Source organism: Felis catus, chromosome C1, assembly GCF_018350175.1.
Source record: "Felis catus isolate Fca126 chromosome C1, F.catus_Fca126_mat1.0, whole genome shotgun sequence".
In the NCBI taxonomy this organism is placed as follows: domain Eukaryota; kingdom Metazoa; phylum Chordata; class Mammalia; order Carnivora; family Felidae; genus Felis; species Felis catus.
The window spans coordinates 187,637,891-187,665,791 of NC_058375.1; the positions used below are offsets into that span (position 1 = coordinate 187,637,891).

The 27,901-nt window shown below is 36.5% G+C and overlaps 1 protein-coding gene across 7 annotated transcripts in view; it reads right to left on the minus strand.

Annotated features, from left to right (window-relative positions):
• ALS2 (alsin Rho guanine nucleotide exchange factor ALS2) overlaps positions 1–27,901 on the minus strand; it is a 73,353-nt gene that overhangs the window by 27,111 nt on the left and 18,341 nt on the right. For 4 of the 7 annotated variants that reach the window (XM_019838484.3, XM_019838485.3, XM_019838483.3 and 1 more), the window contains exons 4-14: positions 26,826–27,742; positions 23,386–23,743; positions 21,729–21,897; positions 20,294–20,390; positions 17,424–17,501; positions 14,248–14,430; positions 11,957–12,128; positions 9,559–9,739; positions 6,954–7,019; positions 3,191–3,295; positions 1,875–2,037 (exon numbers count right to left, since the gene is read on the minus strand). In XM_019838484.3, the coding sequence (XP_019694043.2) occupies positions 1,875–2,037; positions 3,191–3,295; positions 6,954–7,019; positions 9,559–9,739; positions 11,957–12,128; positions 14,248–14,430; positions 17,424–17,501; positions 20,294–20,390; positions 21,729–21,897; positions 23,386–23,743; positions 26,826–27,742 (2,489 nt within the window). Of the gene's footprint in view, positions 1–1,874; positions 2,038–3,190; positions 3,296–6,953; positions 7,020–9,455; positions 9,740–11,956; positions 12,129–14,247; positions 14,431–17,423; positions 17,502–20,293; positions 20,391–21,728; positions 21,898–23,385; positions 23,744–26,825; positions 27,743–27,901 lie in introns of those variants that run through there. The other 3 variants (XM_011285476.4, XR_006583476.1, XM_019838487.3) reach the window with 3 other exon arrangements.

A 27,901-nucleotide genomic window follows, 5' to 3' on the forward strand; every position in this document is an offset into this window, starting at 1 on the left:
ACAATGTATGTCAGTTATATCTAGCTTGACCAAGTCCCAGCTATGCCTCAATTCTCTCATCTGTAAAAAGGGGATAATGATATCTATTTCAGAGGGTTGACATGGGGATAAAATGAATACATGTAACATGCTTAGTACCTGGCACATGGAATGCATTTAATAAACATTAGGTGCTATTATTTTTATCTAGAAAAGCGTACATGTATATACAATGTCTAAGGTGTACCTGAGACTTACTAAATAACAATTTGCAGTGTTCAAACATGGCCATGTGTTTTGAAAAAATTTCCACAGATGATTTTGATTCCCAGTCCTGGTTAAGGATCACTGATATAACACGATAAGAGGATAATGGAGAAAGATAGCACCAGTATTAGCAAAGCACAGAGGAGGGATTAACTAAATCTTTTTTTTTTTTTAATTTTTTTTTTTAATGTTTATTTTTTTGAGAGAGAGACAGAGACAGAGCATGAGCAGGGGAAGGGCAGAGAGAGAGGGAGACACAGAATCTGAAACAGGCTCCAGACTCTGAACTGTCAGCACAGAGCCTGATGTGAGGCTCGAACTCACGAAGTGTGAGATCATGACCTGAGCTGAAGTCAGATGCCCAACCAACTGAGCCACCCAGGCGCCCCGGGATTAACTAATTCTTAAAAGATGGGAAGAGAAGGGAATGTGGTATAGTCAGAGAGGGCTTCATTTTCATGATAAAATGACTTTGGACCCAGGCCTTGAAAATTTCCTGTAATGAGAATGGTGGTAGTGTGTCTCGGGAAGGAAATACAAAACATGTATGTCCATGGAGCTGAACTAACATGTAGGACACAGGGGTAGTAGATAAGGCTAGAAACAAAAGAGGATATCAGATTGTTAAGCTCCTTAGATGCCAAACTGAAGAGTCTGGTTTGCTTTCAAATTTTGAAAGCCCACATTAGTTCCTGGGTCACTCTAAAGACTGAAATCTGTCCAAATAAGGAGACAGTTCCCATGATTTAAAAGATTCTAAAGTAGGGGCACCTGGATGGCTCAGTTGGTTAAGTCTGAGACTCTTGATTTTGGCTCAGGTCATAATTACATGGTTTGTGACATCAAGCCCAGCATCAGCTAACAGCACAGAGCCTGCTTGGGATTCTCTCTCCCTCTCTCTCTGCCCATACCTGTTTGCGTTCTCTCTCTCAAAATAAATAAACTTAAAAACAAATAAAAGATTCTAAAGTAGAAGAGATCCTAGAATCATTATGGCTTCTTGGAGTCCTTCAGAGAGGGAACAAAGTGAAATTACACATTTTAGTACAATTTCAAAGGTGAATGTCTCAGGACCAGCTTTAACATACATCCATAACCTACAGTGGTACTAATTTCCTAGAACTCCACCCAACTAATTTTATACAGAAAGTAGACCATTTGAGAAAATCCTGTAACACTGTGATTTCTCATAGCATATGCTAAGGTAACTCGAATACCTGGCATGGAACTATCTTGAGTCCTGTCCAGGTGGTAACTCGGCTGCCTTACAGGTATGTCATTATACAGAAGGCCTTTTAAAGAGCTCTGTGTAACTCATACTTAGTATGCGCTCTGACAACTATTGGGTCAGTAGCATAATTGGGTCTCAACTTTAGACACAGTTTCACAAAATGAATACAATTAATCTTGATAAGGTCCTGAGAAGAAACTAAATCCACAGCAAAGAGAACTAGATCTACCTATAGTCTAACTTTCTTCTTTCATTTTCTTAAAGAAAAATAAATTTAATTAGACACATATAAATATTAAGTTAGGGGAGTTGGAGATGCTAGGGTAGCATAAACCAAACAAGCAACTATGATCCTTGCCTCCCCAAGTATTCAAATCGGATATTTATGGGATCTTACCACTTCAAAACAAGTAGCAAGCTTTAGCAAAACTTTTGCATAATTATGAAGTCGTCTGATTGGCAGGAAAAACAGAGTATTCAGTATTTCCATCAATTGAGTGTTTTCATCATTTACTTCTGATAAATCTTGTAACAGCTCCTGGTTTTTATTTAGGAAATCACTGGAGGTAGAGAAAAAAAAGGAGATTTAATTAATCTTTTGGTTTGACAAATGCATGATATTGAATAGACATTTTTCACTAGATGACTACTTTTTTCAGAATGCACATTTTTAGGTGCTATGAAAGCAGAATATAAATACAATGAAATAAGACAGATATAATTAAAAGAATTTTCCTGCCTATAAAATAGAGGATTTTTGCATATAAAAAGTAGCATATGGTAGCAATAGTAACTCTATAATAGAGATGCTTAATCCCAAACTGTGACTAAGTTCTAGGAAATGAATCATGCATCCCACAGCTTCAGGGAATAATTGGAGACCAGCTGACACCATTCATTACCTGTTAATTTCCAAGCCAAAAGTCACAGCAATAAATGGCAATACTAACTGCCCTAATCACTTGTATTGAACAGAAATCTGGAGGAAAAATAAAGCTCTTCGCTCCAACACAGCTGGCATGTAATATTAAAATACTTCTAATTTCTTCTTTTCTTTTCCTTCACCTAATAAGAGTTTATACAAAAGAGTAATAAAAAGCTATAAGTACCAGTACTACAATTAACAGGAAGTAGTAAAGCATATTCTGTGTGAAGATTTCAATGCTGAGATCTTCAAAAGGATTTCAAACTGAAGCCAAGATTTATTTTGTTTTTACATTGTTTTACATAAGTTCATTATTAAAATTTTATTGCAAATTTTAATGGTGGTCAGTAACCCACTGAGACTATGTTCATCAGACCAAAATACTTAAAAAGACGTGAAAGAAGAAAAAAAGATGTGAAAGAAGTAAGAGTTGGTGGGACAGAATAATAATTATTATCTGCCCCTTAGTAAGCAATAATTATGTGCCAGGTACTACCCTTGAGTGCTTTACAAGCATTATACTACAAAATTCTTACCTATAAGGCTTCAAACAAGACAATGCCACAAAAGACTATGAGGCAAAAATGAAACATTTTATAATCCCTTAGAGAACTATAGAAAAAAGAAATGTTTAACTCAGAAATTATGAAATATTATCTCTGAAGGGAAAATATGCAATAATTTCCAGGTACTCAAAAGTTCAATAGCACAAATTGGATCGTTTTATAGTGCAGTTAAGAGATCTGAGAGAGAGTGCCCTGGGGAACATGACCCAGATTTTTATTTACATTTGGCTTGTGTGGATGTTCCTACTTCCTCCTCCATGTTCTGCTGCTGAGATCAGCTGAGGACACTCATTTAACCCCACAGAAGTGTTCTGCTTTAACGTGCTCCTGAGAGATGGAAGCAGTACATGTTGAACACATACTCACTATGACCACATTTCTTCTGGATGCACAGTACTAGACCAGAAATGTTCCAACTCTTTTAAGTCCTATTACTTGTCAGCACTCACTCATGTACTCTTCATCACTCACTCATGCACTTGCCTATAGACCTTCCCCAAAAGAGCCTAGCTATGCTCTCAGGAAACCAGAGACTGTTTAGCTTATCCTCTCTTGGGAGTTTTAATCTAATAATGGCAATACTGCTTTTCCTTTACAAGGCTAGGTTTGTAACTGTTACTCAAAAAATAAATATAGTAAAGGCAGAAACAATCCAAGTGTCCATCAACAGATGAATGGCTAAACAAAATGTGGTATATGTATATAATGGAATATCATTCAGCCATGCAATGTAATGAATTTTGGTATATGCTACAACATAGACAGACCTTGAAAACATTATGCTTAAGGAAATAAACCAGACACAGGAAGACAAATACTACATGATTTCACTTACATGAGTATCCTACCTAGGACATCCTACCTAGGATAGGCAAACTCATAAAGACAAGAAGTAAAATAGAGGTTACCAGGAGCTGGGGGGCAGGGGAGAAGTTGTTGCTTAGTGGGTACAGACAGTGTTTTTGCTGCGGTGGTTTTTAAAAGTTCTGTGTATAGTGTGGTAATTGTTTATACAACAGGAATGTTCTTGGTGCCACAGAACTATACACTTAGGAATGTTTAAAATGATAATTTTTTTTAAACCTACATGATGATCAAACCATCAGACTAGCATGAATTGAGTAGCTAGATGATAAACCAGCTTAATGATGGGAGTCTGAGTATCAATATCCAACACCCACTAACTGCCATGCAGGCTCACCAGCTATGCTCTAGAAGTTCTTTTTTTAAAGAAATACTTTAAAATAATTTAAAATACTGACTTTGTAAGTAGAAGTTGTAAAAAGATGTTATTATTGCCTTTAAATATGTAAAACCCTGGGGTTCATGAACCACAGTTTGGGAAATGCTGCCCAAATTCAGACTTCATATTTGCTTCCACAGCTTAAAGTCACCCATTGTTCATCAATTGCTTTCCACCTGTCTAGGCTCTGGCAAGAGGCTTTCATTTACATCATCTGCTTTAGCTGCTCTGACAATGAGTCAGGTCAACTCCTGAGTACTGTGAACTCAATTCTGAAATAGTAGAGGAAGGTTAATAAAAAATAAAATAAGGCAAAATAAGGCACCAGGGTCAGCAACTACCAGAGTCCCTCAAGTAGGCAAGAAAACCCCATTTTTAAACCACCACAAGTCACCTATTTTTGCATTAACTAAAATCGTTTTTCCTCAAGCATTACTATTTGCAAAAATAACCATTCCTTTTTTTTTTTCTTCATTTAATTATTGGTTTGACTGCAGTTATTTTCCCCTACTTTTTTGGCAAAGATTCACCATTTCATCAACACTAAAGGTTAAAAAAGCTTTTTTTTAGTCATTATAATGTACAGATTATAAATGTAAAATTGGAAATTGTAACAAATGTAAACTTGTCAGTTAAAAGCCAGAAGCTCTCAGATTAAAAAAAAAACAACAAAGCAGTAAGTCCATCAATTTACTATTTATAAGAAACACACACAAGAAAACTACAATACAATATAGGCAGGTTAAAATAGAATAGAAATTGGTGTCATTATATTAATATAAAATAAAATAGCAAGATCACAGATTTAAAAGTTACTACATAAGGTTAAAATATGACACTCTCTAACTTGTCATTAAAAAAATGAAGGCCAAATCCTTATTTTGGAAATGAATGAGCACATGACATAAGTCAAAGATATCAATGAGCACATGACATAAATCAAAGAAAAAATCACGACAGAAATTAGAAATACATTTATAATTTAATGACTATAAAAACAAAACTTTAAGATACAGCCAAAGCAACACTTGGAGGGAAATTTATGGCCTTGGATGAGTACATCAGAAAAATTAAAGGATTGGAAAATTAATGAACTAAATGCTAAACTCAAAGTTGGGAGATATTAACAGGAGAAAACAAAGAAAGAAGGAAATAAGAGGCAAAAATTAACGAAAAAGAATGGAAAAACTAAAGCTTAATCTTTGGAAAGAAGACTAAAAAAGGTAAACTATTGACAAAATCAACTAAGATAAAAAGATAAAAGGCTCAAATAAGAGGAATGAAAAACAACTACATTTATTATGGAGGTGAAAATAATCTTAAGAAATATTACGCCAATAAATTTGAAAACTTGGATGCAATGAACAATTTTCCAGAAAAGTACAAATAATTAAAGCCACAAGAAGAAATAAAGACCTGAACAGATCTAATCATGAAAGAAATTAAACTGGTAGTTTAAAAACCCCCTACAGAAATGCCCCCAAAGGGGCGCCTGGGTGGCTCAGTTGGTTAAGCATCCAACTTCGGCTCTGGTCATGATCTCACGGTTCGTGTGTTCAAGCCCTGCATCAGGCTCTGTGCTGACAGCTCAGAACCTGGAGCCTGCTTCGGAGTCTATGCCTCCCTCTTTCTCTCTCTCAAAAATAAACATAAAAAAAAAAAAAAAATGCCCCCATGAAAGCCATATCTTTTCATAGATGAATTCCACAAAATCTCAAAGTACAGATATTCCCTATCTCATGCAAACTATTCCAGAAAATAAAGTTCCCACACTCATTTTGTAATTGCTAGTGCAACCTTCTTACCCAAACTGAGCAAGTTCAGAAGAGAAGAAAAACCTCACATTCACATAGTTGCAAAAATTTTAAATATTAGCAAATGTCAGTAACGTACTGAAAAACTAATACAAACAGGCCACTGAATTCATCTTGAGAACTCAAGGATATTTACCGTTAAAAAAATCAATTGCTCTTCAACTTTCAGGAATAGAGGGAGCCATTTTTTTTTTCTTAAAGAAGTGAATCTTTTAACCCTATAAATGATATTTACCAAAAACCTAAGGCAATCATCTTTAATGAAGAAATGCTAAAACTATCTTCTTTAAGATCAGAAATGATCTTAGGATGTTATTACTCTATTAGGATATAAAATCAAAAGCAAGCATGGCAAAACATTAACGTCTATGAAATCTGGGTTGTGAGTACATATTTGATATGTTTATTATTAAAATACATGTGAATTTTTTAAACTTGCTTTTGTCTATAGGTCAACACTTGTTGAGAATCCACATAGTTCAGAATGATTAGATTCATGTAAGGTGCTTTTATATTTATTATCCAGAAACTAAACGCAGAATCTATCTATCTGTGCAACACTTTGCGTTTTTCTCTACACCATCACATACGTTATTTGTTCCTTACCAGGGCAAAAACATTCCCTTCTTTCAGATGAAAAAAATTATGCTCAATTTGGTGAAGAGAGTTGTCTAACATCTCAGGGATAGTAAGTGGTAGCACTAAAGAAGGACCCAGACCTTGTAGTTTTTTCTGTACTACACTACTTCCAATGATAATCAGGAGCTAATAATACCAGTCCTTTTAAGAGTCAGTGAAAGTCTACATTTTGATTCATTTGGTAAAATGACGAAGTCAAAGCTTTTCCCAGGCACTCAAAAACACAGAACACAATAAAATATGATCTTTGGTTGTTAGACTAATAATGGGAAGGTAAGTGTTTGCTTACATGGCAGGCTTAGCAAGAAGCTGGAATCCTCCCATAACCAGGAAATTTGTAATAGATGTGCAATACCTTGAGCAAAAGAGAAAACACACATATGTTAGCATTAAAATGTAAATTTGTTCTTCAGAATTTTCAAACAAGCAACTGGAGCAGACACTTTTTGGTATCTCACCAATAAGTTTCAGTACTTTTGTGATGTCAACATTCATGAACTGTAAAGGACTGAAAAGAAGGGCAGGTTATGTGATAATCACAATACTCAGGAAGGGGGGAAAAGCCATTTTAGTAAAGATATTACTATAAATTATAAATTTAAAATACACCTAAAATTATGCAGAAGATCCTAGAATTTGCTTGGTAGATTTTACTTTGGTAACTTAACAAACTTGAGAAAATATGATTTAAACTGTTGGATTTTAGTGAAAATTAAGTCTTCAGAAATAATAGAGAAGAAAAAAATATGTTAAAAGAGCTCGAGTGAAACTTAGAAAATGTTGGTTAAGTTTTGATCAATTGCTAGAGAATGTCTTGATATATTGTTTTGAGTTGTGTATACTTCTACCATACTCCCAGGATGGCAAAATGGAATCAACTGACTTTCAGAAAGAGGGTAAATTCCTATTAAAAACAGCCCAAAGTGGGTGCCTGCGTGGCTCAGCTGGTGGAGCATCCAACCCTTGATCTCAGGTCTTGATCTCAGGGTTGTAAGCTCAAGTCCCACATTGGGCATGGAGCCTACTGGAAAAAAAAAAAAGCCCATGGTACTGTACACTTAAAAATGGTACTACTAGGGCACCTGGGTGGCTCAGTTGGTTAAGCATCTTACTTCAGCTCAGGTTTGTGAGTTCAAACTCCACATCGGGCTCTCTGCTATGAGCACAGAGTCTGCTTCTGATCCTCTGTCTCCCTCTCTCTCTCTACCCCTTTCCCGCACTCTCTCTCGCTCTCAAAAATAAACATTAAAAATAAATAAAACAGGGGCGCCTGGGTGGCGCAGTCGGTTAAGCGTCCGACTTCAGCCAGGTCACGATCTCGCGGTCCGTGAGTTCGAGCCCCGCGTCAGGCTCTGGGCTGATGGCTCAGAGCCTGGAGCCTGTTTCCGATTCTGTGTCTCCTTCTCTCTCTGCCCCTCCCCCGTTCATGCTCTGTCTCTGTCCCCAAAAAAATAAATAAACGTTGAAAAAAAAAATTTTTTTTTAAAAATAAATAAATAAAACAAAAATAAATAAAATGGTCCTGATGGTAAATTTGATGTTACATGTATTTTACCACAATTAAAAATTTTCAAAATTCATAAACAAATCAGGATTTTTTTACTTGTCCCATCAATATGAATAAATTGTGTTAAAAAAAAATAGTCCAAGGTATAAAAAAAAAAAAGCATTTCTAATTATAGGTCCTGAAGTATCAGAGAACAAAAGAAGTAAAAAAGATTATGAGATAAATAAGACAAAAAAAGAACTATACTAGTAAAAGCTGAAAGCTTCACACAAACAAAATCTTGTTTAAAAAAGTAAATTGGTATCAAATTATGTATTTTTCATGTCTGATAGACAATGAGTTAAAAGGCTTCAACTTGGGTATTTCCTCTCAGACAATAGCTTCAAATACATTCAATTTCGTTTAGAATTAAAATCACATGCATCTAATCTATCTGTATATACATGCATAAATGCGAAAGGAAATATACTAAGATTATTAATAATGGCTATTTCTGGTGATCAGATTACGGGCAACTTTAAACATCTTTTTGACTATATTTATACAGTTTTCAATAATAAACAAACTTTACTTATATTAAAAATAACTTCAACAAAACACCAATAGAACATTAACTCCTTTTCACTGGCTCTGCACTGTGGCTGCATGATCTCAGAGCTCTACACAGTGCCTGGTACTTAGTGGGTACTCAGTCGACATTTGCTAGATGGATGAGGTATTAATAAAGAATAAAATTTTCACTTCAGATCAAAGCATTAATGTTATTTTAATGCACATTAAAATAACAAATTATGCCTCACGTCATAATGTCAATATACAAATTAAGAAAAAGTGAGAAATATTTAAATTTTCAAATACATTTGGTATATTTTACTTGAAAAACATGAAAAGAACTTTGGATAACTATCCTAGATTTTATTAAGGAAATATCTTTATTTTGAAGATAGTATGGTCTTTAAATCCTCCATTTACACAACAATAAAAAACAGACATTGGAACAAGTCGATATTTACCAATAGGAGTTGTTCCTAAAATAATTGTTCAGTTACTTATTTCCTCTAATTTTAGCATAATTTACTTAAGTAAGCAACACTGTTCTCTAAAGAACCATATTTATTATAGTATATTTTATGTAAATTAAGTAGACTATCAATCATTTTGCTAAACTATAGAAGGAAACATAATTATTTTTAAGACTCTTTCCTCTTAAAGAAAACTAAAATTTTAGCAATGCAGAACTATAGTTGGCTTAAGATTAAAATACTGCTTTGCAATTTCTATTACCTTATATCACTGTCCCTAATCTAGTCTCTTCTGATTAAGGAGCTGTTCTCCTTGGCAGAATAACCCTGCAGAGATTGAACATGACACGGGACTGGATACTTGCTCTGTATAACTATCCAAGAAGAGACTTGCATGCTTCAGAATGACCAAACTCCTGGCTTCCTTTATCCCATGAAGGAAGCTGTTCAGTGAGGCTCCATGCTGACCAATTAGGTAACACAGCTTGCTGAACCGGCTCGCCACCTCCTGCAACAGCTGGACTGTACTTGCAGTGCCCAAATTGTCTGTAACAATATGATGATGATGACATAACCTGAAGACTCATTACCTGAATACTTTATGATCAAGATTATGAATCCTCCTTTTCTAAAAATACTTAACATGTTGAGACGTACTCTCAACTGTGAAACTCAAATAATCAGTGGTAAAGAAAGCAACTTCAGAGATCATAGAATCCAGTCATTTGAAAAACTTGTTAAAAATATATTCACAGGGATTCTATAGATTCTGACTCAGTAGGCCAAGGTTAAGATCCCAGGATGGATATATTCAGAAGAAAAGCTGTCCAGGGTATTTTGAAGACCAGCCAAATTTGAGAACCACTGAGCAAATCCAACTCTCCTCTCATTCTGAAGAGAAGTAATCTGAAGCCAAGAAAGGGGAAGTGAATTATCCAATTTCACACAACTGGAAAGTAACAGCTAGGAATCAAACTCACTTTTGTAGTTATATCTTGGTTAATATTTTCAACTTTTTGTACTGACTTCTGCTCTATTGCTCCTGGGACAAGCCCAACACTTCAGTGCAGAGAGGTCAATCCCCCAATCAGACTGACCAGATTGCTCTGAACTTTATACAGGGCACCAGGAGATTATTTGCTTTTTCCCAGTCCAAAGTTCCTAGTTTCCAGGACATCTCTCTAAGCACTGAGGCTGATGAGCAGACAAGGGAAAAACAATAAAGAAATCAGGAATCAGGACAAGGACAAGGATGATTTCACTTTTCTTTTAGAGCAATCCAGGAAGCTTCCAGCTTAGATTGCTGCTTTTCCCCTGCCAAACTCCTGGGATATTAGGCCCACCCACTGGAGAAGAATTTACAGAACAAGCACTCTACAACACTTAAAAAGGCAAAACATATCAAAAACTAAAATAAACAAACTGGGGTGCCTGGCTGGCTCAGTTGGAAGAGCATGTGACTCTATGTGAGTCGTGAGTTTGAGCCCCACACTGGGTATAGAGATTACTAAAAAATTAATAAACTCAAAAAAATAATAAAATAAAATAAACCAAAACCAAAATAAAACAAAATAAATGCAGACAGTCCCTAACTTACAAAAGGGGGCATTCTGAAAGACCATAAATTAGTTATTTGAAAAAATAGTGGTTTTCCCATTATAAAATGGGCTGACCCACACAAACCAATGTCAACCTAATGTGGAAAATCTGATGTGCTAATAAGGCAGAATTTAAGTATCACAGTTTTGACCTGAATTCTAGGTCCTCAGAGAGGGTCAAGCAGTGCAGGAAAGATAAAGAAAAGTTCCTCTCTATTTTCTATGTGCAGGGCCAAACTTATAAAAATTTTTGAAATAATGAAATTTGATCTTCAATAGTCACTCCCCCCACCTCCATTTTGTATTCCTCTCTAACCTCCTAGAAACTCCCGGGATCTAGTGTACATGGACAGTAGCCCCCCCCCTAGAACTACTGTAATCCATTTCCTCTGTATTATCTCTTCATCTCCAATCCCTCCTTGTTGACGACAACTAAGAAATCAGATTTAGCCAATTCGTAGTAATGTGGGATAAGACCCTGAACACTCTTATCCACATTTTAAGACACTACTTGTAAATCTAAATGAATCTCTACTTGGTATAATTCTAAGAACTAGAACAACAACAAAAAAAAATTAAAAATTCAGGTAGTATAATGTAAGCTATCTTAGGACTCGTGGGGCTAGAAGTGTTGTTTAGAAGTCTAGTTCCTAGGATCAACTTTCCCAAAGCTGTTCTGCTTCTCTGCCATGAATATCCTGAAAGTGCCGCATCTTACTTCCACAAGGACAAAGAGCTGTGGGAGTGGTAGAATACTTAGGGGCAGCTGGGCTACTGACAAAGTGCAAACAGTTTGTAAGTTGTTGACTGCCTGTGTACAAAAATAAGAGAATGGACAGGGCGCCTGGGGTGGCTCAGTTGGTTGAGTGTCTAACTCTTGGTTTTGGCTCAGGTCATGATCTCACAGTTCATGGGAACAAGCCCCACGTCAGGCTCTGCACTGACAGCGTGGAGCCTGCTTGGGATTCTCATTCTCTCTCTCTCTCTCTCTCTCTCTCTCTCTCTCTCTCTCTCTCTCTCAAAATAAATAAATAAACTTAAAAAAAATAAGAGAATGGAAAGACAAGAATAAACCATGACTCAAGAAGTTTTTTTTTACTTCTGACACAGGAAGAACAGGTAAGAGTCCTGATAACTGAGGGAGTTCAGGGGAGATTCTACTTACCTAAACTAAGAAGAGGCCTGAGGATGTGAGATTTGATGTCACTTAGTTTTGAATAGAACCGTCTTTCTGTAGTAGCCAACTCATGGAGACTGGCAATATATCCCATAACATTTTTGTCCACCAAAGCTAGATAGCTATCTTTTCCTGCTGTCACTCTGCTTATATATCCGAGCTGAAACAGAGAATAAAAAGATTAAAGGTAAAATATAATTTACTAGCAGCAATTTGGGTGCTAACACTGGCTAATATCAGCTAGCAAGAGCCAAATGGGAAATATTCAGGAATTTTGCAAGTTAGTTATTAAACTACTAATAGCTTAAAATTAGCAACAGTAAAATTACCAAAAACAAATTGGCAAACACTACAAATCACGGCTAATTTTTTTGTTTTGTTTTACAGCTGGTTAACCAGTACAACACTGTTATATATGTGTATCTGGACCTATACACAACTATATATATCTATGCTTTTATTTATTGCCACAATATCTTTTATTTCACATTACACGTGTTTAGAACCACAGACACCCTAAATATACAAAGATCCAAATGTCAGAGATACATGTCTCAGGAACCTTCTTTTTTTTATGAGATAGGATAAACGAAAGCAGAAAAGATCTCTATGCTATATGCCAAAATATTAAGGGTCTAGAAGTTATCTTGTATCTTAAAAGTACAACATAATGGGATTTTCTTTAAAAGGGACTTTTTGTCATTTATCTATTACACCACTAAACAAAAATAATGAATGCAAACACAGATCCCTACAAACCAGGCCACCAAGCTGCAGACCCAATAAGCTACTTAATGCCCCATGGTAACTAAAAATACATGTTAGAGCCTTGTTCGTCTTATCAGCCTATTTCGTCATTTATCCAGACTGAAATTTTTCATGGGGAATGTGGAGCCAGGGCCAACAACTACAAAGAGTCAATTAGTATGTCTCAAATAAGAGGCTATATATAGGTCAGGAGCCAAATCTTGGCCAGTGTTGCCTTTAGCAAGAAAGATGTTGTCCCTATACAATCATAGCTTATACATTTAGTCAAAAAAACAAACATGAAAGATAAAAAAAACAATCCGTAGGATATATTATTCAGTAAGAATAAGAAACCCAGAATGTACTAGCTTTGAGGGTTAATTCCCTTACAGCATTATCACTTGGAGGATGTGAGTTACTTTAATGAGGAAAAAGAAAACCAGAAACATGCCAGTGGTTTGTTTATGAAAAAGGGATAGGAAGTAGGAAAGCAGAGAAATCCAAATGAAAAAGAAGGGAGTAAACAGCAGTAAATAAATGAAAAGTTAACAGAGAGGGAAGGAATGGGAAACAGAGCACTGCTGGTAGTCGTTGGGTCTGCCATGAGCCCACCATGGGCCTATGCAATTTTTACTTCCCGTTTACAATTAAACACTCATCTCTTGGGGCGCTTAGGTGGCTCAGTCGGTTAAACATCCAACTCTTTTTTAAGTTTGTTTATTTTGAGAGAGCTCAGAGAGAGAGAGATAGAGAACGAACATGGGGAAGAGGCAGAGAGACAGGGAGAGAGAATCCCAAGCAGGCTTCACACTGTCAGCACAGAGCCTGATGCAGGACTTGATCTCACGAAGCGCGAGATCATGACCTAAGTCGAAACCAAGAATCGGACGCTCTACCAACTGAGCCACCCAGGCGCCCCAAGCAACCAGCTCTGGATTTTGGCTCAGGTCATGATCTTACGGTTCAAGGATTTGAGCCCCACATTGAGCTCTGCACTGGCAATGTGGAGCCTGCTTGGGATTCTGTCTCCCTCTCTCTCTGCCACTCTCTCTCCTCTCTCTCTCTCTCTCTCAAAATAAACAAAAACTTAAAAAAAAAAAAAAACTTATCTCTCTAATTCTATTCTAATTTACCTCTGAGAGCTCCATGAATGCAGTCAAGAAATTTTATTATGAAATATACTTTTTGATATTCCTACAAGAATGTTAATTCAACAAACATTTATAAAGGACTTGCTGTTGAGAATACAGCAGTAAGTGAGAGAGCTTAACATCTCTCCTCTTAGGAGTCTTACAGTTGAGGACAGAAAATAAACAAAAAAAGCAAATTATATAGGTTATTCGATGGTGATAGACACTGTGGAGGGAAGTAAGTCAGAAAAAGGAGATAAGGAGTAAAGAGGGATGGTAAGGGTTTCCAATTTTAAATACAGTAGTGAGATACTTAATAATAGGCATACATACAAATAATAACAAAAACAAGACTGCCCATGTGTTACAGATTGTGGGCCTTAGGATCCAATTCCTGTTCACCTTACTACAGGAGAGAAGTACTGGAGTCTTAGTACCACTGTGATTCTCTGGAAGGTTGTCAACTTCTGTAGGGTCCTGTCGGCCACTATAATATAACCCAGGTTGGAAGTCTTCTGTATCCACTAAAAACAGGGAATAATCCTGGCCTGCAGCTACACTCCAGACTCCGTTTTCACTGTTCACCTGTAACAACAGCAAGAAATTATCTGATAAGAGAAGGAATTAAAGAGAAATTCAGATCTACCAGAACTGAAATGTCAGGTTAAACAGGTGTGGTGCAAAGTCACTCATACCTCAGAGGGCAAAACTCACCCAGTGATGTGCCCGATCAATTGCAGCACAGATGCAATCCCTTGTTCAGCTTTTATTTTTTTTAAATGTTTATATTTATTTAAAAAAAAATTTTTTTTTCAACGTTTATTTATTTTTGGGACAGAGAGAGACAGAGCATGAATGGGCGAGGGGCAGAGAGAGAGGGAGACACAGAACCGGAAACAGGCTCCAGGCTCTGAGCCATCAGACCAGAGCCCGACGCTCGAACTCACGGACCGCGAGATCGTGACCTGGCTGAAGTCGGACGCTTAACCAACTGCGCCACCCAGGCGCCCCATAAATGTTTATATTTATTTTTGAATGCAGAGCTGATGTGGGGCTCAAACTCATGAGTTCATGACCTGAGCCGAGGTTGGATGGTTAACCAACTGAGCCATCCAGGCACCCCCTCAGCTTTTAAATTTAGAACTGGATTGTTTTTATAATAATCTGAAAAACTGGAATTTAAAAAGGAAAAACCATAGATCTAATTTTTAATAGTTATTTGTGGGAGTCCCCACAGTTCTTAGCCTGTATTACAATCAGGAGACACAGAAACTTCTAGAGCCCTATTCTGACAGCTACGACACACCTCTGTCCATTCACATTGAACCGTGTACAAAAAAAATCAAGACAGAAAGAAACAATCTAACAAGACAAAATTCCACTCTAACCAACTAAACCCTTGAGCGCTAAAATTCAGTTTTCCCACTTGGAACTCACTACCTCTCAGATGTGACTTCACTGTACCAAGCCCCAGGATGTTGGAACAGGCAGGACCCCTTAGAAGCCCATCTACAGGGATTCCCCGAGACCAGGGGTTCTCAATGAGCAGTCTTTGCAGAGCAGCAGCGATCACCTACAACCTGTTAGAAATGCAAACTCTCAGGCCAACGAGCTACTACTGGGGGTTAGACTCAGCAATCTGGTTTAATACACTCTCCAGGTGATGCCAATGTGTGTAGAAGTTTGAGAACCCCTGTCTTAAACCAATGGTTTTCAAAGCTTAGGATTCCACGTAGTGATTCAGGAGCCACCATGGAAGTGCAGGTGCCAGCACTCTGTCCCCATTCCCCCTCCATCCTTCAACTAAAGTAGCTCCATGTTTATCCTTTCTATGTATGGGATTACACAGAAGATTTCATTTGAAGAAAGTGTTCTATGAAAACTACTGCCCCAACCTCCAGCCCCAGCTTTAGCTGTGATTTCTATATTGATAAGCAAAAATCCTCTAATCTGTTGGATTCTTTGTGTCTAGATGGGCTCCAAATCCTAGGTGATTAGGTGACTGTGTGAGTGTGTGTGCATGTCTCTACTACTTCACAGCCATCTTCTTCCAGCATGACACCATCTCCTCAAATCCAGGCTATCCAAATAACGGGCTTCCTGTTAACTTTGTAAAGAATGGATTAAAATTTCTGCAGAAGAGTCCTCTTTCTAGTCTCTAATCAAAACTAATTCAGATCTCATTCTACCTTGACTTTTAATTCACAAATTAAAACAACTTCAGACTGTCTTTCTCATCTTTCCCATAAATATAAAACCAAAATCCCGGTTATGTAATTTTTATATGTACAGTTAATGAGTAACAAAACTAAGATCTTATTCTCTCTTGTCTAACTGTATAGTGTTAAGTAAAAATTTGATTTCCAGAGCGTCTCCATTCTATGTTACAAAACTTTCCTTGGTAAGAATAAATGCACATTCTGCTTTTCTCAAATAAAAAACAGGGAACAATGATAAGCCATATTTTTTTTGTTATAAAATATCAGTAATTAAATAGCTTACCACTGAAATGTTCTATACTGAAAACATTTAAGATTGGAACTAGGAAGTAATAACTGCTCCCTAATGTTTTATTTAAGTCTTTCCCTCTCAGTGAAATGAAGTGCACTAGAAGGAAAGGCAGCAAATAAAAGTCTTATGAAGTGATAGATGCACCAGACACTCTGAAAACATGAATTATTGGAATATGTATTATCTGTAGTTTACATGTGAATCATGTTCCTGAAGTTGAAGGAACCATCCTTTTTATAGTGCCTCAGTGGAGGGAGTATGTCTTGGGACGGGGGAGATAGCACAAACTACAAATATATAAGGAGTTCCATATTCCATTCTGTTAGGCTATCACTATGTGTACTCCTCGCCCTCTACCCTTCAGAAAACAAACCAACCTTGCATAAGGAGTCAATACCATTAAAAAAAACAAAAGGAACCAATACTATTGATGAGAATTTAGTATAGACACTCCTCTAGAATTGCATCACAGGAACTAGATAGAAGCTACCAATCTCTGAACAGCATTACATAAACTGAAAACTAAAACCAATTCATACATAGTGAAGAAATCATCCATACTTTTAGCTTCACTACAGAAAATGAAAAGATTTATAAAAAGATTTTACTACTATGACTATGTGTGTAAGAAAAACCAAAAAAATACCACCACCATAACGTTATATAAAAGTCAAACTTAAGTGAAAAGTCAGAAAGTAATAAGCATTATTTGGTAGTGTAAATCTCAAAAGTCAACATCACAATCCCAGAAACATTTGTTTTAAAAGAAAGAACTTTTCATTTTTATTTTTAAAGAAGACAAAAAATTATGAACATTCAAAGTACAATGGAAGCTAAGAACAAAAGAAATATAAACATATTATCTAAAAAAAAGAATATTTAGCCTGAAAATAAGGGGCTTCATGTTTAAAAAAAAAAAAAAAAAACTTGAAGTACATGAAAACAAATTTAGATTACAAATATAAAATCCTAATTTTTTAAAACACAAAATAGAGAAATATTAAGTGTTACAACTTAGAATTCTGAAATAAATTGCTATAAAAAAATCACCAAGTTCTCAAAAGTACCTTTGCAAGACGAGGAACTGTTGTTGGAAAATCATAATGCCCAAGTTGACCAAAGGTATTGCTACCCCATGAGTAAACCTATTAGAAAATCACAAGAAAGTAGGTAAGAGTTGTAAATCTGATTTTGCATGTCAATTCTGAACCTCTACAACATATACATGTGTATCTATGTATATATACACATACCAATAGTTACACATATATTACTTTCTTCTTTAAAATAAGAGATACTGAGAAAATTCCCTTTGAAACAAGACCAGAGATAATGAGCAAACAGTACACTAGAAGACAAAGTCCAAGGGTTAAACAACTAACATGTCTCAAGTGTTTACTACCTGCCAAGTATTGTTCTCAACATTCTCTTTGTATTAACTCATGCTTAATTCTCATGACAATCCTTTCTTTACCGATAAAGAAACTGGCTCAGAGAAGTCACAAATTTATAAGTGGCAGAGCCAGGATATAATCCCAGGAATTGTCTTACACTGCCTCTTACAAAGAAAGTGATAAAAAATACGGATAAGTGCTATAAAGAAAAATTAATCATGATTTTTTTTGTAAGTTTATTTATTTTGAGAAGGAGAGATAGCATGAGTGGGGGAGGCACAGAGAGAGACAGAGAGAGAGAGAGAGAGAGAGAGAGAGAGAGAGAGAGAGAGAGAATCCCAAGCAGGCTCCACAAAGTCAGTGCAGAGGCCTCCTCGGGGCTCGATCTCACAAACCGTGAAATCATGACCTGAGGGGAAACCAAGAGTTTGACGCTTAACCTGCTGAGCCACCCAGGCACCCCAACGATTCTTTTTTCTATAGATAGGAATACTATGACATAACTAGAACACCTTTTCATATATGAAGAGTCACTGCAGGAGAAACACAAGTACCTATGTTCCACTACAGACAAAAGAAACTGGATTACAGTGCCTATGTTTTTTTTTTTTTTTTTTTTTAATTTTTTTTTTTTCAATGTTTATTTATTTTGGGGACAGAGAGAGACAGAGCATGAACGGGGGAGGGGCAGAGAGAGAGGGAGACACAGAATCTGAAACAGGCTCCAGGCTCCGAGCCATCAGCCCAGAGCCCGACGCGGGGCTCGAACTCACGGACCGCGAGATCGTGACCTGGCTGAAGTCGGACGCTTAACCGACTGCGCCACCCAGGCGCCCCTACAGTGCCTATGTTTAATGAAAATGGTTTTGTTTCTTCTGGTTTTAAAAGCAATTCATGGTCACTGTACAAGACTGTCACAGTACAAAGAAAAAGTGAATGGATGTGTTTATTTAATGCTATGCACTGATATTTTTCTATGTCAGTAAATATAGAGCTACATCAGTCACGATAACTACATAGAACTCTACTGTGGGTGTAGTTTATTCAATTACCTAATGAAGTAAACATAATAATTTCTTTCCAATTTTTTAATATAAAAAATTGAAAATCCTTGAATATATACATTTGTGTAAATTTATTTATTTCCTTAGAATAAATTCCTAAGCAAAGAAGTCTGGGTCCATGAATCTCCACATTCTGATTTTTGATACATACTAACAAACTGTCTTCCAGCAAGGTCCAATATATGTTCTTGTCAGCACTGTATCTTTTTCCTACATCCTCACCAGCACACAGTATTAAATATAATCCTTGCTAATCTGACAGGTAAGAAAATATTTTGCTGTTGTTTTAATGTATATTTGTTCACTAAGTGGTTGACCATCTTTTTATTCATCGCTGGTCATCTCTATTTCTTCTTTTATGAATGGAATATAAATATCATTCGACAATTTTTCTTTAGTATTAGGTAGTAACATTTTATCATATATGTTACAAATGTTTTTTTTTTTCCAGTTTGTTATATATCTTAATTTTGTTTGCGGTGTTTTTTGCTACTTACACAGTCTGAATTATCACATAGGCTAACATATCTTTACTTTCTAATTTATGGTTTTGATGATCACGTCCTTTTCTACTCCTGAGGTTACTGGGGGAAAAAAAAACCCACCTAAATTTGTTTTTACACATGTAAGGTCTTATTTTTTAACATCTACATTTTTAATCCACCTGGAAGTAGATTATGTGAAGTTATCTTTAATTTTCTTCCGCAAATAAGAAGCCAATGGTTCAACAGTATTTACTGATTATTCAGTCTTGCTTCGTCAAATGATTGGAAATGCCCACTTATCCTATATTAAATTCTCATATATACTTGGGTCTATTTCTAGTCCACAGGTATATTTCTGTTTCACTGATCTGTTTCTAGTCTAACAACATATAAACATATCTTTTAAGTTTATTTATTTTGAAAGAGAGAAAGTATGCATGCACAAGCAGAAGAGGGACAGAGAAGAAGGACGAGAATCCCAAGCAGGCTCTGTGCTATCAATCCCGTGAACCGTGAGATCATGACCTGAGCCAAAATCAACAGCTGGACACTTAACCAACTGAGCCACCTAGCACACCCAGGTCCCACAACTTTAAAAAAGAAATACCTTTTGTTTTCTTTTCATAGTGTTTTATTTACAGATTTTCTTCATCAAAAAACAAGTAAAAATTCATCAATATCCTGGAAAGTCTTGAGTTCTATTTTTTGGGAAGAGCACATTATGGAAACTTTCTTTGTTAGGTAGACCAGTGTTGAATCAAATTCTACTATCACCCGTGTGACTTTACACAAGCTACGTAACTTCTCTGAACCTCCCTTTCTTTATCTGTAAAATGGAAATAATATAAACAGTGCAATGTAAAACACTACAAAGATCAAATGAGATATAGTATTGTTGCCTGACACACAGTACACACTCAATAAATGATGGTCCAGTTTGGTCATGTTAACCTTCCATGAAATTAAAATTAGTTTTTAATAGTTTGCATCCTACCTGGGACTTCGCAGTAAGTGCAAGAGAATGGTAACCCCCTGCCTCCAGATAGATTACTTCTTTCCCATCGAGACATTTTACACATAGTGGTTGAAGCCTTAAAGAAAAAATACACACACAAATTCAAGTAAAAAGGCTCAGCAAGAATCCTGACCTTTTTCAAATTATAGAGTAAATGCTTTTGACTAAAAATAAACATTTTAAAAGAAAACATTAAAATAAAAATACTGGGGCACCTGAGTGGCTCAGTTGGTTAAGAGGTCAGTTGGTTAAGAGGCATGATATCACAGCTCAGGTCATGATCTCACGGTTTGTGGGTCTGAGCCCCACATCAGGCTCTGTGCTGACAGCTCAGAGCCTGGAGCCTGCTTCAGATTCTGTGTCTCCTTCTCTCTCTGCCCCTCCCATGCTCACGCTCTATCTCTCTCTCAAAAATAAACATAAAAAAACAATTAAAAAATTAAAATATCGAATATATATTCAATTTACTTCTGAATAGTATCAGTAATCTTAGATGGTTTTAATTTAATCTCTGTCAATCAATCACCAATTAACAATAATTCAGAATGTTAAGAATCAAAAGACTACTAAATGATTCATTACGGCAGAAACACAATAAAATTTAGGATACAATACAACCATAGAGGGAACTCTTTTTTTTTTTTTTTTTTAATTCCACAGTTGCCTTCACTCTGCTAAGAATAGAGACACTTACATTAATTGGCTGTTTTAGATAATCACTCCATTTATACACCTTCATAAATATCTGATCTGTTAATATCATGAGTTCTTAAAACAACAGTTTTTCCTTGAAATACATGAATGGTTTAATATTGCTATTACAGTATTTTGGTGGCAGCAGAGGAACATCTTTCAAGTAAAAAAAAAATTGTTGGTTCTTTTTTATACATTAAAAATTTGAACTATTCAAGTGTTCGAATGAAATACAATCTTTTTTTTTCATGTTTATTTATTTTTGAGAGAAAGAGAGACAGTGCAGGTGGGGGGGGGGGGGGGGGGGGGGAGGGAGACACAGACTCTGAAGCAAGCTCCAGGCTCTGAGCTGTCACTGCAGAGCCCAATGTGGGGCTTGAACTCATGAACCATGAGATTATGACCTGAGCAGAAGTTGGATACTTAACTGACAGAGGCACTCAGGTGCCCCTCAATGAAATACAATCTTATCCCAAACATCCCTTTCTGTTCCAAGATGAATACACATCAAAGAAGAGATGGAAAGGTACACCATGGATACTTAAGTCCTTTACTGTTACGTATAAATTCAAGACTAACATGACAGGTTTGCTGTTGTTTTAAATCCCTATTAATAATATATAATAACCTGGAGCTAGAAAGGACAGGATTTCCTCTGGAGGAAATGGTGATATAGAGACCTTAAAGCCAACTCCTAATAGTAAATACTGGCAGCACTTACCTAGGCAGAACATCACCGTGCCCCAGCTGTCCTTCCTTCCCTTTCCCCCAGGTCCACACCTCCGTTCTCAGAGAAGGCAGGAGTGCATCTGCTTCTCCACTGTACGTAGGGGTCAGAACCACTGTCCGAGTTTTTACCCGTGCAGCTTTTCTTAAGAGCCTGGGGGAAACTGAAAACAAATCAGAGATGAAGTGAGGGAGTAGATGGGTGGGAAAAAAGATACCATTTTGACCAACTCTTGGTTGTCAAAGAAATACACTAACACGGTTTTTGTGAAGGAAATTCTATGGAGATTTAATAGTCAGATGAGTTTGGTAAATGCTGTCTACTACATTATATCCCCCTGTAGATTCACACACATTAGCATGCTAAAGGCCCTGACAAGTCCTGCAATTAAAACACTTGTTTAAACTTAACTTAGCCCCACTTCCAAGCATTTGGCTACAGAATCCCTTTTTGTATAACATTTAGGTTATATAGAAAGTCTATGTGATATCCTGGGGAACTTGCATTCTAAAGAATATGCTTTACAAAATACTACACTAAGGCTGACAAATATTTTTCCCATTTCAAAACAGAAATGTCCTTTATTTGTGTAGATGAAAATCTAGGGGCAATGAGAATTGGAAGGCAGAACAATAGAAGTGCTCATTGACACAACAGTGCCGTAAGTAAGTGGAAGTGCAAGAAACAGGGCAGAGCAGAAAAGTTTTAGTATGTGTCTAGAAACTTTTAGAGCTTTGCCCAAAATAGTGTAAACCAGGGATTGGTAGAGTCCACTGTCTGTTTTGTAAATAAAGTTTTATTGGAATATATAGCCTTGCTCATTTATCTATGTATTATTTATGGATAGTTTTAAGCAACAATGGCAAAGTTGAGTAATTATATAACGCAGACTGTGTGGCCTGTAAATCATACAGTATTTCTTTTTAGCTCTTTACAGAAAAAGTTTACCAACTCCTGGTGTAAACCCAATGCTTCTCAAACTTTAAGGTATACACTAGTCACCTGAGGATCTTGTTATAATGCATATTCTGATTCAACAGGTTTGAAGTTAAGTCTGAGATCCTACATTTCTAACAAATTCCCAGATGCTGCTGTTGTTTCTGGTGCAGGTCACATTTTCAGAAGCAAAAACCTAAATGACTGAGATTCCTGAACCAACTGAGAAACACTGAAGAACCAACTGCTTAACAGTCTTAATATTAGAAGAAGTTTATTGCTAATTGTATCCGAAAATGAAATTTTCTCTTATTGAAGCGTAAAATTATTTCCACTTTTAGGTCAAATACAGTAAATCCCTACTTACCCAATGGCCACATCTGCACCTTCATCTATCTGGACTATAGGCCCCAACTATGATATAAGGAGGCTATCGCTACATTCGAGAACAATAAAATAAGATTCCTAATAAGGTTCATAAGCAGAAGCAGACATCACACACAAAAAATTAGCTTCTACAGTTATTTCTAAAGCAGAAAAATATGTAACTTTCTTTTAAAACCACCTAAATACCAAAATGAAATAAATTCTGACATTTGAATATGTCAGCTTTAGCAATCTGGAAAGTTACTAATTTATTATAATATAGCACATGATGTCAGCAACATTTTGGATTTACCAAAAGTCAGTTTACAAAACGTGACTATTTCCTTACCTTGGGACAACAACCCAGGGAGGGAGAGTCTTCGGCTGCCTCCCTCTGATTCTTCTTCTCTGATATCCACAAGACTTGAACTTTTCTTTCCTTGCATTGATTCCTGCTTAACCTGTTCTTCTCTGCTATCTTTCAGACCTTCCGGGCCTATGGAACTACTGCCTGCCTGAATTCCAGGTTCACAAGGGGCTGTGCTATAGAAGTTCATAACTTTCTTAAGGGACAAGGCCCCGGCTTCATATGTAGCAGCCACTCTCACACCAACAGCAGATGCACAAGAGACTACTAGGCTGTTTAGGGCTGAGGTGCTTGTGGTTGGTGGGCTGTGAAGATTAGGAACTGCTTCTTCTACAAGAGGCTAAAATATACACACAAAAAAGTATATAAAAATATAATCTCTTATACAATCAGCAATCAGTATAAAGTTTAACCAAAACCATCCATATTTGCAAACATAAGACTCTAAAACAAAGGTCTCTTTATCTTCAACTTAAAGGTATCCCTTCTTGGTACTGGATTTAACTAATACATTATATGGACAGGAGTACTCAAAATACAGCTCCTTATCAAAAGTACTTCCTTTTGTTTGAGTGTTGTGGTTTTCCATGCTATTCAAACGTAAGCCCCAGCTGCTTTAATAACATTGAGCACAGAAGCAGAGAGGGGAAGAAAGGTCTGGAAAACATAGCCTTTAATATGAGGTGCACTGTGACAGCCCTGGATATATAAGGGTGATAGGGTTAACAATACATAAAATAAATTTTAAAAAATATTATTATTGATGAGTTTCAAGAAAATTTACACAGATTGCTACTAAGAAATACAGAAAAAAATACATTAAAAAAAAAGCTCTTCCTAAATTGTTTTATAAATAGTAATTTAGATATAGCATATACAGGCAAAAAAAAAAAAAAAAATGTTATACCTCTGACCTATCTGCCCCCCAACTTCTGTTCTTCAGTTCAAGTCTTTCTGCTGCCTCATGGATGTGTTATTTTCCATGATCCAGGACCTATCTAAGCTGACAGATTACTTTTGCTCTCACTATGATAGAGTAAATGTGGTAGGTTAGTAATTAAACATTTGGGACCAATGTTCTTTGTGTTATTCACAGCTGTATTTGAAAGTCAAACTAAAGTTTTCTAATATCTTAGTAAAAGCTCAGTTGAAACTTACTCTGAACACCAGTTAAAACTTACTCAAGCACCATTGTTTACTTAAAGGAAAGTCATTAAACACACAAAAAAGCTTTTGGCTTGTCAGCATAGCTCACAATGAAAAATTTCCCTCTTACGCTGTCAGAAGGTCCCAAAGGGTGTATATACACATTCCTCAATTAGTCCTAAATTGAAAGCCAAACACAAACAAAATTTTTAACATCGACTTATGGTTCTCTTAAAGGACATAATTCCTGTTGCCTGCACAGTACCTTAGGTACTCAATACATTTTGCTGAATTAAATACTAAATTCAGAGGAGCAAAGGACTCTTTAAAATAGTCAACAAAATAAACAAATAGACCATATCAAGCAAAAGGTAAATACAAAGCCTATTAATCCCTTGGTGATACAGTTCCCTGATAACTTGCTGAGAAGAACTAAGGTCACTATTTTTACCCTTTGTGTACGAAGGATCATAATAGAAACAATGATGGTATTTAGGTGACTACCATAGGGGGTTCTTACCAAGAGACCGAGGAAAGTCTACCTTCAATCAACTTTATTGTTCTTACTGGCTCCTCTACTTATACTTAGCAACACATAAAATAAATAAATCAACAAAACAAAAATACATAGCCAGTAATTTTGATGAAAGACATAATTTTAGGAGTCCTGGTCAATCAATAAAATTCAATTGTGAGATATATGCTTCAATGCCAAATATGATTTATTTTACAAAAATGAGACAGTCTTTTGGTTACATCTGGCCACGGGAGAAAAAACCTGTCCTAGACTATATAAATTCCTAGTGAATTACCTGTATGATTGAGATACTATTTACAAAAACTGAATTAAATTTAGTATAAACAGACATTGCCAAAATTAGCATAGACTACAAAAAATTTACATATTTAACAAAATATATCCAAAGGAAAATGCAATTTCAATAATAATAAACTGTATACAATTAACTTTTAACTTCAAATTTAATAAATTAGCAGAACAACTTCTAAAAAGTCAAAGTCCAAATTTTTTATAAGCATGTTCAAGTCTAAGAACGTTTCTGTTTAGATTTTAATAATACCTTTCTCCAAACAGCTTAATTAAAAAAAAAAAATCGATATCCACAAGATTCAATGAGTAAACTGTGAAATAAAAACTATTTCTAAAAATACCTCTAAGCCATGTTCTTATCCTGACAGAGTAAAGAACACGAATAAGCAATCAAGAGGTATGTGATTTCAAAAACCTGAATAAACACCACAGGACAGTTCTTTTATGATTAGAGGTTTCTGTTTTGTTTCATTTTCTTAGAGTTCTGGTAAAAACAAACCTGAAAGGCTTACACAAAGAGTAAAAAACAAATTATCCTTTTAAAACAATTTGGTTTAATCAGGGAGACTCTAATGTTACTGTATGCTACTGGTAAATAGCTTTCCTCCATTTATAAGTTTTCAAAATGACAGTAGTTTAAATACGATGAAGAAAATTTTAATGCCCTGCCCCACAACAAAGCCCAGTAAGCTGAAAAAAATTCAAACAATATTTAATGCCAGGAGGTTTTAAGTTTGCCTACAATTGAGGGATCTACCACATAGTAATCTTCCCTAATAAAAAAGAAAAGGACTTCTCTCTACAGAATCTGGAGTTAATACAGTACAGGTGAGATGAATCTTTGCAAATACATAGTTATATTAAAAGTATTCAGAGGGACACCTGGGTGGCTCAGTCGGTTGAGCATCCGACTTTGGCTCAGGGCATGACCTCTCGGTCCGTGAGTTCAAGCCCCGCGTCGGGCTCTGTGCTGACAGCTCGGAGTCTGGAGCCTGTTTCGGATTCTGTGTCTCCCTCTCTCTCTCTCTCTCTCTCTGACCCTCCCCCATTCATGCTCTCTCTGTCCCAAAAATAAATAAACGTTAAAAAAAAAAATTTTAAGTATTCAGAAAAAACAAAACCAAAAACAGTGCCCAGGAGCCCACCAAAATTCAGTATATTTAGCCATGGGAGAAGAAGTACTAGAAAAAAATAAATGAAATTTTGCTACTTATAAAAGAAGCCCAGCATGATATCTTTCAATATCTTAAAGGGCAGAATTTGAACATAAAAAGTAATTCTGAATTAATCCAGGTTTTCCTTATTTAGGACTGCATGATAAAACAGATTTATAGTCAAACTCAAGCCTTAAGCATTTTAAAGTTGCCAAAAAACAAACAAAGAAACAAACAAAACTTCAGATGCTTTACTCCAGAAATGCCTTTGTATTACAAAATTTAGCAGGTACCTGAGATGGCATTGGCTTTTCGCCGTTCTCTGAGTTCTCTCTTACTGAACGATCTGACAGTGTTTGCACGTATTCATTTACTGCTTGAGTATCAGGGTAAGATGGTGTACTTCTGGCAGAAGAAATTTCAGTTGTTCCCATGGTGTCTTGTTGGGAGGAAATGGCATCACCTCTCGTGGCGTCGGTAGCAACAGGCACATCATTTTCTACAAGCGTATTCTCAAATACTTCTCCCTGGTTGTCCAGGGTTTCAGTGGAGGGGCTGATGGCAGTGCTGGCCTGGTTTTCTACCTGGGATTCTGACAGCGTCACACCTAATGGGCAACAATGACTATCTGATATAATCACATGGTCTTCTTTGTCAGTCATAGTAATTAAGAGTTGGCTGCACTGGTTGCATCTTTCTGGGACTGGCTTTAGATCCTGGGAAGGGAGGCACTGTACAAGCGCTAAGCTGTGGAACGCACCACAGGCAACTTGTAGCACCACTCGCCCGGCAAGATGTTCCACCTTTTGTGGCTTTGTCACTGGGAAGGTGGTGGTAATGAGACCCAACTGACAACCGGTACCCCATGCCCAGATCTCTCTGCTTATTGACAATGCCAGAGTGTGCTCCTCACCACATGCCAGCTGCAAAATCCTGACTGCTAGCAAAGAACTGGTCTCAGAATCAGAAATGCTGACAGGATTTGGTTCTGGAACATACTGCTGGTTAGCCACTGCACACTGGCCTGCAGAGTTCTCCCCCCACATGTACACTACGCCACTTTCTGTCACTGCTCCATTGTGGAAACTCCCTGATGCCACAGTAACAACATATTGCCCAACCAGGGCATTTTCTAGAATGGGGCTACTCGGACAAATCTCTGCTGGTTCACTTCTCCAGGGAAGAGTCCCAAAGCTGTAGACCTCACCATCTGAAGGTTACAAAAAAAAAAAAAAAAAAAAGGAAGGAGTTAGTGAATTAACTAGAAATTTTATCAGCAAACTTCTGGCCCCTCTAGATTTAACAAAATAGGGTTGTTGCTGATTTTTTTTTTTTTTTTTAATTTTCAAAAGCACAGTTGTAGAGAATT